General features: G+C 51.9%; 1 protein-coding gene across 2 annotated transcripts in view; it reads left to right on the top strand.

Moving 5' to 3' along the window:
* The window catches only part of LOC306970925 (glutamate receptor 4-like), a 146,150-nt gene that overhangs the window by 128,536 nt on the left and 2,921 nt on the right, over window positions 1-14,693 (top strand). Inside the window, exons 12-14 of one of the 2 annotated variants that reach the window (XM_079567008.1) lie at window positions 1,385-1,583; window positions 3,788-4,035; window positions 12,600-12,714. In XM_079567008.1, coding sequence (XP_079423134.1) covers window positions 1,385-1,583; window positions 3,788-4,035; window positions 12,600-12,714 — 562 coding nt within the window. Of the gene's footprint in view, window positions 1-1,384; window positions 1,584-3,787; window positions 4,036-9,470; window positions 9,586-12,599; window positions 12,715-14,693 lie in introns of both variants that reach the window. The other variant, XM_079567007.1, reaches the window with a different exon arrangement.

Raw genomic sequence — 14,693 nt, 5'->3', positions numbered from 1 at the left:
CCCTCTGCAGTGCAAACCGCCATCATTCATGTGAACTTCAGTCTAACCCTGTGAATCCAGAGGAGCAGCTCATGTTTCTGAGGCAGTGAAGCTCCTCCCCCCTCCCTGACAGGGCCGGGGGGGCGGGGGGGTGACGGGGGGGGGAGGGGGGGTGACGCTCCGTGGGGGGACGCGGTTTGTTCTCCTCATTGCAGCATAAACGCTTTTGAAATTCTCCTCACGACCTCCGTCCGCTCAGCGCGCGCTCTCTCTCTCTCTCTCTCTCTCCCCCCCCCCCCCCCCTCTGCCTCTCGGGGGAGACACGGGGGGAGGAGGAGGGGGGAGACACGGCGCACGAGGCGACAGGCTTTAATCGTCACATCCCATAAACAAACAGTGGCTTTAGGAAACGCTCTGCGCCAGGACAGAGCGCGGGCTCCCCCTGGTGGCGGCTTCACGGCACTGCAGGTTTCCTGCTCAGAGTCACGAGGACAGAGTTCTTTATTTATATATGAGATAAATGAGCTGAAGTCTCTGATTTAGGGTTTTTATCTTGGTTTGAACCAAATGTTTTACAGTTTTTCTCTTGAAATGATGCGGAATAATCTGAACTTAGAGACTTTGATCTGATCTAAGACCGAATCTACTGACATTATACGGTTAACCTCTTCAGTTCAGCTTTACCCAAATCCTGTAGGCCAGTGTAGCACCTCATTTGAAAGCTAAGACCTACAAAACTAAATGGATCTTTTTCCGCACATCAGATTTTTTTCATACCTTTTTTTGTTGGGCAGGCGTCTCATTTTTGTCAAATTTTTGTGACTTTTTTGTGACTTTTTTGTCATTTTTTTGTCACATTTTTTATCACATTTTTGTCAATTTTTTGTCATTTTTTGTTCCACTTTTTTTCACTTTGTCATCATTTTTTTAATCAAATTTTTGTAATTTTTTGTCAAATTTTTCTCACTTTTTTGTCATTTTTTTGTAATTTTTTGTCACATTTTTGTCACATTTCCATCATCGTTTTCGTGTCTGTTTTGTTGCTATTTTCACACCTTTTTTTTTCACCTCCTAATTTTTTTGTCTGATGTCACTTCCAGGCCTCCGTAGTTTTGAGCCAAATCAATGTGAGGATGGGATTAACGTGACCCCTCGCTCACTCTGACCTATTGTACGTGTTTTGGTGGTTTTGCCTGAGCGTCTGTATCTGCAGCGTGTTCGTGTGTTTTGATGGTAGGATGTGATGGAGACTCTGATGATCATCACGTATGTCCATGATGATCTCCAGAGTTCAGGACTTTATGACCAAAGGCTCACGTGAAACAAAACACTGAAGTGAAGCCACAGATGGTGAAGGTTCTGGTTGGTTCCTGTCGGGTTAAAGGCTCCTCCCCCTCTCTCTCAGGTCTCTGTCAGGACGCATCGTGGGCGGAGTCTGGTGGTTCTTCACGCTCATCATCATCTCCTCATACACGGCCAACCTCGCCGCCTTCCTCACCGTGGAGCGGATGGTGTCGCCCATCGAGAGCGCCGAGGACCTCGCCAAGCAGACGGACATCGCCTACGGCACGCTGGACTCGGGCTCCACCAAGGAGTTCTTCAGGGTAAGACCGAGACCAGGGCGAGGCCACGCCCGAGACCGAGACCAGGGTGAGGCCTCCACCAGGGCGAGGCCTCCACCAGGGTGAGGCCTCCACCAGGGAGTTCTTCAGGGTAAGACCGAGACCGAGACCAGGGTGAGGCCACGAGCGAGACCGAGACCAGGGTAAGACTTCCACCAGGGTAAGGCCTCCACCAGGGTAAGACTTCCACCAGGGTGAGGCCTCCACCAGGGTGAGGCCTCCACCAGGGTAAGACCACGCCCGAGACCGAGACCAGGGTAAGACCACGCCCGAGACCGAGACCAGGGTAAGACCACGCCCGAGACCGAGACCAGGGTAAGACCACGAGCGAGACCTCCACCAGGGTAAGACCACGAGCGAGACCGAGACCAGGGTAAGACCACGAGCGAGACCGAGACCAGGGTAAGACCACGAGCGAGACCGAGACCAGGGTAAGACCACGACCGAAACCTCCACCAGTGTAAGACCACGACCGAGACCAGGGTGAGGCCACGAGCGAGACCAGGGTAAGACCACGAGCGAGACCAGGGTAAGACCACGACCGAGACCAGGGTAAGACCACGACCGAGACCAGGGTAAGACCACGACCGAAACCTCCACCAGGGTAAGACCACGCCCGAGACCGAGACCAGGGCGAGGCCTCCACCAGGGTAAGACCCTCTTCAGAGTAAGACCTTCTTTAGGGCAAGACCTTCCTCAGAGTAAGACCTTCTTAAGGGCAAGACCTTCTTAAGGGCAAGACCTTCCTCAGAGTAAGACCTTCTTAAGGGTAAGACCTTCTTAAGGGTAAGACCTTCCTCAGAGTAAGACCTTCTTAAGGGCAAGACCTTCCTCAGAGTAAGACCTTCTTAAGGGCAAGACCTTCTTAAGGGCAAGACCTTCTTAAGGGTAAGACCTTCTTTAGGTTAAGACCTTCCTCAGAGTAAGACCTTCTTAAGGGCAAGACCTTCTTTAGGTTAAGACCTTCCTCAGAGTAAGACCTTCCTCAGAGTAAGACCTTCCTCAGAGTAAGACCTTCCTCAGAGTAAGACCTTCCTCAGAGTAAGACCTTCCTCAGAGTAAGACCTTCCTCAGAGTAAGACCTTCCTCAGAGTAAGACCTTCCTCAGAGTAAGACCTTCCTCAGAGTAAGACCTTCCTCAGAGTAAGACCTTCTTAAGGGCAAGACCTTCTTAAGGGTAAGACCTTCCTCAGAGTAAGACCTTCTTAAGGGTAAGACCTTCTTAAGGGTAAGACCTTCCTCAGAGTAAGACCTTCTTTAGGGTAAGACCTTCTTAAGGGCAAGACCTTCTTAAGGGCAAGACCTTCCTCAGAGTAAGACCTTCCTCAGAGTAAGACCTTCTTTAGGGTAAGACCTTCTTAAGGGCAAGACCTTCCTCAGAGTAAGACCTTCCTCAGAGTAAGACCTTCCTCAGAGTAAGACCTTCTTTAGGGTAAGACCTTCTTAAGGGCAAGACCTTCCTCAGAGTAAGACCTTCCTCAGAGTAAGACCTTCTTAAGGGCAAGACCTTCTTAAGGGCAAGACCTTCCACAGAGTAAGACCTTCCTCAGAGTAAGACCTTCTTAAGGGCAAGACCTTCCTCAGAGTAAGACCTTCCTCAGAGTAAGACCTTCTTAAGGGCAAGACCTTCTTAAGGGCAAGACCTTCCTCAGAGTAAGACCTTCCACAGAGTAAGACCTTCTTTAGAGTAAGTTTGGCGCCGGTATCGTTAAAGTAACGTTGTTAACGGGACCAGCCCTGTAGGCGAGACTCTGCAGGTGATCAGGAAACAAATTAACTCAAATGAATCAGTTTGAAACTTCTGCTGTAGAGACGGGCATGAACGTGAGGAACAAATATATCGTTACAAAGACTTTTCCAGAGGGATTTTGGATTCTGTTCAGTTATAAACTACAGCTCCAAGATGGCGGCGTATGCTAACCGTGACCATGGCGGCGTATGCTAACCGTGACCTGGTCTTGTGCCGCAGCTCCAAGATGGCGGCGTATGCTAACCGTGACCTGGTCTTGTGCCGCAGCTCCAAGATGGCGGCGTATGCTAACCGTGACCATGGCGGCGTATGCTAACCGTGACCTGGTCTTGAGTTGCAGCTCCAAGATGGCGGCGTATGCTAACCGTGACCTGGTCTTGTGCCGCAGCTCCAAGATGGCGGCGTATGCTAACCGTGACCTGCTCTTGTGCCGCAGCGCTCCAAGATCGCGGTGTACGAGAAGATGTGGGGCTACATGAAGTCGGCCGAGCCCACCGTGTTCACCAAGACGACGGCGGAGGGCGTGGCCCGCGTCAGGAAGTCCAAAGGGAAATACGCCTTCCTGCTGGAGTCCACCATGAACGAGTACACGGAGCAGCGCAAACCCTGCGACACCATGAAAGTGGGCGGGAACCTGGACTCCAAAGGCTACGGCGTGGCCACGCCCAAGGGTTCACAGCTAAGGTGGGTGGAGTCCTGTAACAATACGTGTTGTTACAGTGTTCCACCTTCCCTGATGTGCCGCCTTTCCCCGCCCACTCTGCCCAGGCCCCCTCCGCTCTGTGAGGGGGCGGGGCCTGTGAGAGTGGGCGGGGCTCACACACACCGCCTGGACCTCACGGACCTCACGGACCTCACAAACCTCACGGACCTCACGGACCTCACGGACCTCCTGGACCTCACCGACCTCACCGACCTCACGGACCTCACGGACCTCACAGACCACACGGACCACAAGGACCACACGGACCACACGGACCTCACAAACCTCACGGACCTCACGGACCTCACGGACCTCACGGACCTCACGGACCTCACAAACCTCACGGACCTCACGGACCTCACGGACCTCACGGACCTCACGGACCTCACAGACCACACGGACCACAAGGACCACACGGACCACACGGACCACACAGACCACACAGACCACAAGGACCACACGGACCACAAGGACCACAAGGACCACACGGACCACAAGGACCACACAGACCACAAGGACCACAAGGACCACACGGACCACACGGACCACACAGACCACACGGACCACAAGGACCACAAGGACCACACGGACCACACAGACCACACAGACCACAAGGACCACACGGACCACAAGGACCACACAGACCACAAGGACCACAAGGACCACACGGACCACAAGGACCACACAGACCACACAGACCACAAGGACCACAAGGACCACACGGACCACACGGACCACACAGACCACACAGACCACAAGGACCACACGGACCACACAGACCACAAGGACCACAAGGACCACACGGACCACACGGACCACACAGACCACACAGACCACAAGGACCACACAGACCACACGGACCACACGGACCACAAGGACCACAAGGACCACACGGACCACACGGACCACAAGGACCACAAGGACCACACAGACCACACGGACCACAAGGACCACAAGGACCACACGGACCACACGGACCACAAGGACCACACGGACCACACGGACCACACAGACCACACAGACCACAAGGACCACACAGACCACACAGACCACACGGACCACAAGGACCACAAGGACCACACGGACCACACGGACCACAAGGACCACAAGGACCACACAGACCACACGGACCACAAGGACCACAAGGACCACACGGACCACACGGACCACAAGGACCACAAGGACCACACGGACCACACGGACCACAAGGACCACAAGGACCACACGGACCACACGGACCACAAGGACCACAAGGACCACAAGGACCACACAGACCACAAGGACCACAAGGACCACACGGACCACACGGACCACACAGACCACACAGACCACAAGGACCACACAGACCACACAGACCACACGGACCACAAGGACCACAAGGACCACACGGACCACACGGACCACAAGGACCACAAGGACCACACGGACCACACGGACCACAAGGACCACAAGGACCACACGGACCACACGGACCACAAGGACCACAAGGACCACAAGGACCACACAGACCACACAGACCACAAGGACCACAAGGACCACACGGACCACACGGACCACAAGGACCACACGGACCACACGGACCACACGGACAGGTCTCCATCTGGTCTCCAGGACTCTTTGTGCACGCGGTCAGAAAGAACCTTTACATATTTCATAGATGAGCAGAGTCAGTTATAATAAAATCTCCAAAAGTCTCTGGGCCAGATCATGTGACCGGTGCCGTCCGTGCGCAGCTCGAAACGCAGCGTGGAACACGCGTGATCTTGCATGAGGCGCAGGTTTCGCGCTGAAGGCTCCTCGTCTGCTCCACATCTGCGCTAAGAACCTCAAGATCTGGCCCTCAGACTCTGTGTCGTCATGATCCTGTGTTTGAATCACAACCCTTTAGAAACTCCCTTTACTGAATCTGATCCAAACGAGACAAAACCACCCTCGATTCAGGAGGAACTGCCCTAGAGAGACGTAAAGACGGACTCAGGACTCAGCGGGTCCAGAGACGGTCCGTGTGGTCCCAATGCGCCTCTCTCTGAGCATGAGGGACACTGGGGGACACTCTGGGGGACACTGGGGGAGACACTGGGACACTGGGAGACACTGGGGGAGACACTGGGAGACACTCTGGGGGGACACACTGGGGGGACACTGGGGGACACTGGGGGAGACACTGGGGGACACTCTGGGGGAGACACTGGGGGACACTCTGGGGGGACACTGGGGGAGAAAATGGGGGACACTCTGGGGGGACACTGGGGGACACTCTTAGAGACACTCTGGGGGACATGGGGACACTCTTAGGGACACTCTGGGGGACACTCTGGGGGACACTGGGGGACACTCTTAGAGACACTCTGGGGGACATGGGGACACTCTTAGGGACACTGGGGGACACTGGGGGACACTCTTAGAGACACTCTGGGGGACACTCTTAGAGACACTCTGGGGGACATGGGGACACTCTTAGGGACACTGGGGGACACTGGGGGACACTCTTAGAGACACTCTGGGGGACACTCTGGGGGACACTCTGGGGGACACTCTGGGGGACACTGGGAGACACTGGGAGACACTGGGGACACTCTGGGAGACACTGGGGGACACTCTGGGGGAGACACTGGGGGACACTGGGAGACACTGGGGGACACTCTGGGGGAGACACTGGGGGACACTCTGGGGGAGACACTGGGGGAGACACTGGGAGACACTGGGAGACACTGGGGGACACTCTGGGGGAGACACTGGGGGAGACACTGGGGGACACTCTGGGGGAGACACTGGGGGACACTGGGAGACACTGGGGGACACTGGGAGACACTGGGAGACACTGGGAGACACTGGGGGACACTCTGGGGGAGACACTGGGAGACACTGGGGGACACTGGGAGACACTCTGGGGGAGACACTGGGGGACACTGGGAGACACTGGGGGACACTCTGGGGGAGACACTGGGAGACACTCTGGGAGACACTGGGGGACACTGGGGGAGACACTCTGGGAGAAACTCTGGGAGACACTCTGGGAGACACTGGGGGACACTGGGGGAGACACTGGGGGACACTCTGGGGGACACTCTGGGGACACTCTGGGGACACTCTGGGGACACTCTGGGGGACACTCTGGGGACACTCTGGGGACACTCTGGGGACACTGGGGGACACTGGGGGAGACACTGGGGGACACTCTGGGGGACACTGGGGGACACTCTGGGGACACTCTGGGGGACACTCTGGGAGACACTGGGGGACACTGGGGGACACTCTTAGGGACACTGGGGGACACTCTTGAGGACACTGGGGGACACTCTTGAGGACACACGGGGGAAACTCTGGGACACTCTTGGGGGACAGTTTGTGCATGTGTCTAACCGTGTTCCTCTGCAGCTCTGGGACTCAGGTAAACCTCGGGCATGTGCTGCTCACAGATAACCACTGTGCCTTCTGTTACGTTTGCAGGACGAGGACGAGTCGTGGGAGACATTTGAAACAGAACACGTGTGGTATCCACGTGTAGCACGACAGGCTGCGCGTGAGTCCGTCCTCTCGCTGAGTCCAGACGGCGGGGAGGCGGGGCTTACGGCGAGGAGGCGGGGCTTACGGCGAGGAGGCGGGGCTTACGTCTCCTCGATCGCCGGCGCCGACTCAAATGTCTCCCACGAACGTTTGCTTTGGCTTCTTCTGTGATGCTTTGTTTTATAACGCGAGTGAGTGGGCGGGGCCTGGACACGAGCCACGAGCCAATCGGAACACACCCACCTACACCCCCATAGGCCAGTTTATCCCCCACACCTACACCCTCTTAGACCAGTATATCCTCCACACCTACACCCTCTTAGACCAGTATATCCCCCACACCTACACCCTCTTAGACCAGTATATCCCCCACACCTACACCCTCTTAGACCAGTATATCCCCCACACCTACACCCTCTTAGACCAGTATATCCCCCACACCTACACCCTCTTAGACCAGTATATCCCCCACACCTACACCCCCTTAGACCAGTATATCCCCCACACCTACACCCCCTTAGACCAGTATATCCCCCACACCTACACCCTCTTAGACCAGTATATCCCCCACACCTACACCCCCTCAGACCAGTATATCCCCCACACCTACACCCCCTCAGACCAGTATATCCCCCACACCTACACCCCCTTAGACCAGTATATCCCCCACACCTACACCCCCTCAGACCAGTATATCCCCCACACCTACACCCCCTTAGACCAGTATATCCCCCACACCTACACCCCCTTAGACCAGTATATCCCCCACACCTACACCCTCTTAGACCAGTATATCCCCCACACCTACACCCTCTTAGACCAGTATATCCCCCACACCTACACCCTCTTAGACCAGTATATCCCCCACACCTACACCCCCTTAGACCAGTATATCCCCCACACCTACACCCTCTTAGACCAGTATATCCCCCACACCTACACCCCTTTAGACCAGTATATCCCCCACACCTTCACCCTCTTAAACCAGTATATCCCCCACACCTACACCCTCTTAGACCAGTATATCCCCCACACCTACACCCTCTTAGACCAGTATATCCCCCACACCTACACCCTCTTAGACCAGTATATCCCCCACACCTACACCCTCTTAGACCAGTATATCCCCCACACCTACACCCCCTTAGACCAGTATATCCCCCACACCTACACCCCCTTAGACCAGTATATCCCCCACACTTACACCCTCTTAGACCAGTATATCCCCCACACCTACACCCTCTTAGACCAGTATATCCCCCACACCTACACCCACTTAGACCAGTATATCCCCCACACCTACACCCTCTTAGACCAGTATATCCCCCACACCTACACCCTCTTAGACCAGTATATCCCCCACACCTACACCCTCTTAGACCAGTATATCCCCCACACCTACACCCACTTAGACCAGTATATCCCCCACACCTACACCCTCTTAGACCAGTATATCCCCCACACCTACACCCCCTTAGACCAGTATATCCCCCACACCTACACCCCCTTAGACCAGTATATCCCCCACACCTACACCCCCTTAGACCAGTATATCCCCCACACCTACACCCCCTTAGACCAGTATATCCCCCACACCTACACCCTCTTAGACCAGTATATCCCCCACACCTACACCCTCTTAGACCAGTATATCCCCCACACCTACACCCCCTTAGACCAGTATATCCCCCACACCTACACCCCCTTAGACCAGTATATCCCCCACACCTACACCCCCTTAGACCAGTGTATCCCCCACACCTACACCCTCCCAGACCAGCAGACCTTCTGACAGAGGTCTCAGTCCCTGGTTCTGGGTTCCAGGCCCCGCCCCTCTCGCCCTTGTGCCCGCCCCCTGTACCCCCGTCTCTCTCTCCTCTCACTCTTCCATCTCTCTGTGCTCTTGAAGAAGCGCCGTAAACCTGGCCGTGCTAAAGCTCAATGAGCAGGGCCTGTTGGACAAACTAAAAAACAAGTGGTGGTACGACAAAGGAGAGTGTGGCAGCGGCGGCGGCGGCGAGAAGGTCAGCCGCTGAGCCCTGTGCCCGTCTACCGTCTGTGTGTGTGTGTGTGAGGCCACAGGGGCGTCTGCCGGGCCACCGGGGGGCGCTGAGGGGCCACAGGGGGTGATTAGGGACCAACAGGGGGCGCTCAGGGACCAACAGGGGGCGCTCAGGGACCAACAGGGGCGATCAGGGACCAACAAGGGGAACTCAGGGACCAACAAGGGGCGCTCAGGGACCAACAGGGGGCGATCAGGGACCAACAGGGGGCGATCAGGGACCAACAGGGGGCGCTGAGGGACCAACAGGGGCGATCAGGGACCAACAAGGGGAACTCAGGGGCCAACAGGGGCACTCAGGGACCAACAGGGGGCGATCAGGGGCCAACAGGGGGCGATCAGGGACCAACAGGGGGCGATCAGGGGGTTTGGGGCATTAGTATCTGGTGTTTTCCGTGGGTTTGGGGCATTAGTATCTGGTGGGTTTGGGGCATTAGTATCTGGTGGGTTTGGGGCATTAGTATCTGGTGGGTTTGGGGCATTAGTATCTGGTGGGTTTGGGGCATTAGTATCAGGTGGGTTTGGGGCATTAGTATCTGGTGGGTTTGGGGCATTAGTATCAGGTGGGTTTGGGGCATTAGTATCTGGTGGGTTTGGGGCATTAGTATCTGGTGGGTTTGGGGCATTAGTATCTGGTGGGTTTGGGGCATTAGTATCAGGTGGGTTTGGGGCATTAGTATCCGGTGGGTTTGGGGCATTAGTATCAGGTGGGTTTGGGGCATTAGTATCAGGTGGGTTTGGGGCATTAGTATCTGGTGGGTTTGGGGCATTAGTATCTGGTGGGTTTGGGGCATTAGTATCTGGTGGGTTTGGGGCATTAGTATCAGGTGTTTTCCGTGGGTTTGGGGCATTAGTATCTGGTGGGTTTGGGGCATTAGTATCTGGTGGGTTTGGGGCATTAGTATCTGGTGTTTTCCGTGGGTTTGGGGCATTAGTATCTGGTGGGTTTGGGGCATTAGTATCTGGTGGGTTTGGGGCATTAGTATCAGGTGGGTTTGGGGCATTAGTATCCGGTGGGTTTGGGGCATTAGTATCAGGTGGGTTTGGGGCATTAGTATCTGGTGGGTTTGGGGCATTAGTATCTGGTGGGTTTGGGGCATTAGTATCTGGTGGGTTTGGGGCATTAGTATCAGGTGGGTTTGGGGCATTAGTATCTGGTGGGTTTGGGGCATTAGTATCTGGTGGGTTTAGGGCATTAGTATCTGGTGGGTTTGGGGCATTAGTATCTGGTGGGTTTGGGGCATTAGTATCTGGTGGGTTTGGGGCATTAGTATCTGGTGGGTTTGGGGCATTAGTATCAGGTGGGTTTGGGGCATTAGTATCAGGTGGGTTTGGGGCATTAGTATCTGGTGGGTTTGGGGCATTAGTATCAGGTGGGTTTGGGGCATTAGTATCTGGTGGGTTTGGGACATTAGTATCAGGTGGGTTTGGGGCATTAGTATCAGGTGGGTTTGGGGCATTAGTCTCCGGTGGGTTTGGGGCATTAGTATCTGGTGGGTTTGGGGCATTAGTATCTGGTGGGTTTGGGGCATTAGTATCAGGTGGGTTTGGGGCATTAGTATCCGGTGGGTTTGGGGCATTAGTATCTGGTGTTTTCTGTGGGTTTGGGGCATTAGTATCTGGTGTTTTCCGTGGGTTTGGGGCATTAGTATCCGGTGGATTTGGGGCATTAGTATCTGGTGTTTTCTGTGGGTTTGGGGCATTAGTATCAGGTGTTTTCCGTGGGTTTGGGGCATTAGTCTCCGGTGTTTTCCGTGGGTTTGGGGCATTAGTATCAGGTGGGTTTGGGGCATTAGTATCAGGTGGGTTTGGGGCATTAGTATCAGGTGGGTTTGGGGCATTAGTATCAGGTGTTTTCTGTGGGTTTGGGGCATTAGTATCTGGTGGGTTTGGGGCATTAGTATCAGGTGTTTTCTGTGGGTTTGGGGCATTAGTATCTGGTGGGTTTGGGGCATTAGTATCAGGTGGGTTTGGGGCATTAGTATCAGGTGTTTTCCGTGGGTTTGGGGCATTAGTATCAGGTGTTTTCCGTGGGTTTGGGGCATTAGTATCTGGTGGGTTTGGGGCATTAGTATCTGGTGGGTTTGGGGCATTAGTATCAGGTGTTTTCTGTGGGTTTGGGGCATTAGTATCTGGTGGGTTTGGGGCATTAGTATCAGGTGTTTTCCGTGGGTTTGGGGCATTAGTATCAGGTGTTTTCCGTGGGTTTGGGGCATTAGTATCTGGTGGGTTTGGGGCATTAGTATCTGGTGGGTTTGGGGCATTAGTATCAGGTGTTTTCTGTGGGTTTGGGGCATTAGTATCTGGTGGGTTTGGGGCATTAGTATCAGGTGTTTTCCGTGGGTTTGGGGCATTAGTATCAGGTGTTTTCCGTGGGTTTGGGGCATTAGTATCCGGTGGATTTGGGGCATTAGTCTCTGGTCTTTTCCGTGGGCTTGGGGCATTAGTATCCGGTGGATTTGGGGCATTGGTATCTGGTGGGTTTGGGGCATTAGTATCCGGTGTTTCCCGGTGGGTTTGGGGCATTAGTTACCGGTGGGTTTGGGGCATCAGTTACCGGTGGGTTTGGGGCATCAGTACCCCATGTTTTCCGTGGGTTTGGGGCATTAGTATCCGGTGTGTTTGGGGCATTAGTCTCTGGTGTTTTCTGTGGGTTTGGGGCATTAGTATCTGGTGTTTTCCGTGGGTTTGGGGCATTAGTATCTGGTGGGTTTGGGGCATTAGTTCCCGGTGGGTTTGGGGCATTAGTATCCGGTGTTTTCTGTAGATTTGGGGCATCAGTACCCCATGTTTTCCGCGGGCTTGGGGCATTAGTCTCCGGTGTTTTCCGCGGGCTTGGGCGCGGCAGAATGTCCCTGTGGCCGACGTGATGCAGCCAGATGTTTCGCCCTCTGGCCTCGTCACACAGATGTTTTATCAATAACATAAGATAACATGTCTATGATGTTATTTATGTTATTTTCCCCCCAAACCAAGAACGCCCGTAAATCTGGCGGTTCTCAAACTGAGCGAGGCGGGCGTCTTAGACAAACTGAAAAACAAATGGTGGTACGATAAAGGCGAGTGTGGACCCAAGGACTCGGGAAGTAAGGTCAGTGCCCCGCCCCCTCAGAGAGGCCACGCCCACAGTCAGGACACGCCCACAGTGCACGCTCACGCAGGCTCACGGGCTGGGTTTAGTTCACGACTTATTCATCCGTTTAAGCTTTTACACGACAGATCCTTCAGCGTCGTTAAAGCTCTGGAGTCGTTTTTCATTTATCGTGTTTTTGTCACGGTTTTCTGTTGTTTTTGTTTTTATCCTTGTTTTCCCTGCTATTTTAAACTCTTAACTCCCGCCTGAACCGAGAGGATCTTTTTCCTCACGTCATCAGATTGTTTTTTCATCATTTTTTTGTTGGGTATTCAACTCATTTTTGTCATTTTTTTGTCACATTTTAGTCATTTTTTGTCATTTTTTTGTCATTTTTTGTCATTTTTTTTGTCATTTTTTTGTCATTTTTTTGTCATTTTTTCGTCACATTTTTGGTCATTTTTTGGTCATTTTTTGTCATTTTTTTGTCATTTTTTTGTCATTTTTTGGTCATTTTTTCGTCACATTTTTGTTATTTTTTTTGTCATTTTTTGTCACATTTTTGTCATTTTTTGTCACATTTTTGGCATTTTTTTGTCACATTTTTGTCACATTTTTGGCATTTTTTTGTCACATTTTTGTCATTTTTTGTCACATTTTTGTCATTTTTTTGTCACATTTTTGTCATTTTTTTGTCACATTTTTGTCATTTTTTTGTTACATTTTTGTCATTTTTTTGTCACATTTTTGTCACATTTTTGTCATTTTTTTGTCATTTTTTTGTCACATTTTTGTCATTTTTTTGTCATTTTTTTGTCACATTTTTGTCATTTTTTTGTCATTTTTTTGTCACATTTTTGTCATTTTTTTGTCACATTTTTGTCATTTTTTTGTCACATTTTTGTCATTTTTTTGTCACATTTTTGTCATTTTTTTGTCATTTTTTTGTCACATTTTTGTCATTTTTTTCTCATTTGTTGTCATTTTTTTGTCATTTTTTTGTCATTTTTTTGTTATTTTTTTGTCACATTTTTCTCATTTTTTTGTCATTTTTTTCTCATTTTTTGTCATTTTTTCGTCACATTTTTCTCATTTTTTTCTCATTTTTTTCTCATTTTCTGTCACAGTTTTGTTGCTATTCTCTCACCTTTTTTCCAGAAGCTTTTGGATTGGGGTAAAGCCAAACTGGAGAGAATGTGCTCGGTTCAGGTGGGAGTTAAGGGGTTAAAGACTGGAGCCCTGCAGGTTTAAGGCTCCTGCAGACTGGAGCCCTGCAGGTTTAAGGCTCCTGCAGACTGGAGCCCTGCAGGTTTAGGACTTTTATTACAGCCGTTTCCCGTCACAGATTTAACCACGTCAAGCACCAGAAGTTAAACTCGTGGCTTTAGCAGAAGTTATAGTGATATAAAGTGATAGTCTGGAAGTCTATATGAGTTACAAATGTTTTACATGTGAGACTGAACATGGAAGGCTCTGAAAGCTCGAGCTGTTCTTTTAGAGCAGGGACGATTCTGTTTGTCTGAGCTGCAGAGTCATCGCTCAGCTTCTTTTACTTCCACTAAACAACGGGGAGTTTGGCTTCTGGATCTCAGACGGCTAAAGTACAGAAACACTCTTTAAAGGAGGAAACAAATGTTATTTTTGATATAAATACAAGTGAATGATTGAAAAAGTCACAGGGAGAACCAGATGTTCACACACACTTCATAAAACCACACATTTTTCTCACTGTGAATGAAACCAGAATTAACTTTTACTTTTTTGGGTCAATTAGAATTTTTAAATTATTTCTATTCTATTTTTACCAAACCAAAAGTTCAGAAACATGTCACTAATATTTGTAGTGTTGCCTTTAATCTGTGTAACTCGGGTCAAACGTTTTCCTTCCACAAGCTTCTCACTGTCGTTGATGAGCAGAGCTGGTGTCACTGTGACACATGTGGAGCCGCCTTGTGTGCCTATGCCCTTTCAGATCTGATACATTTAACCTGGACTGA

The sequence above is a fragment of the Gobius niger genome (genome assembly GCF_951799975.1).
Source record: "Gobius niger genome assembly, chromosome: 11".
In the NCBI taxonomy this organism is placed as follows: Eukaryota; Metazoa; Chordata; class Actinopteri; order Gobiiformes; family Gobiidae; genus Gobius; species Gobius niger.
This window is presented reverse-complemented; position numbering and strand designations above follow the sequence as displayed.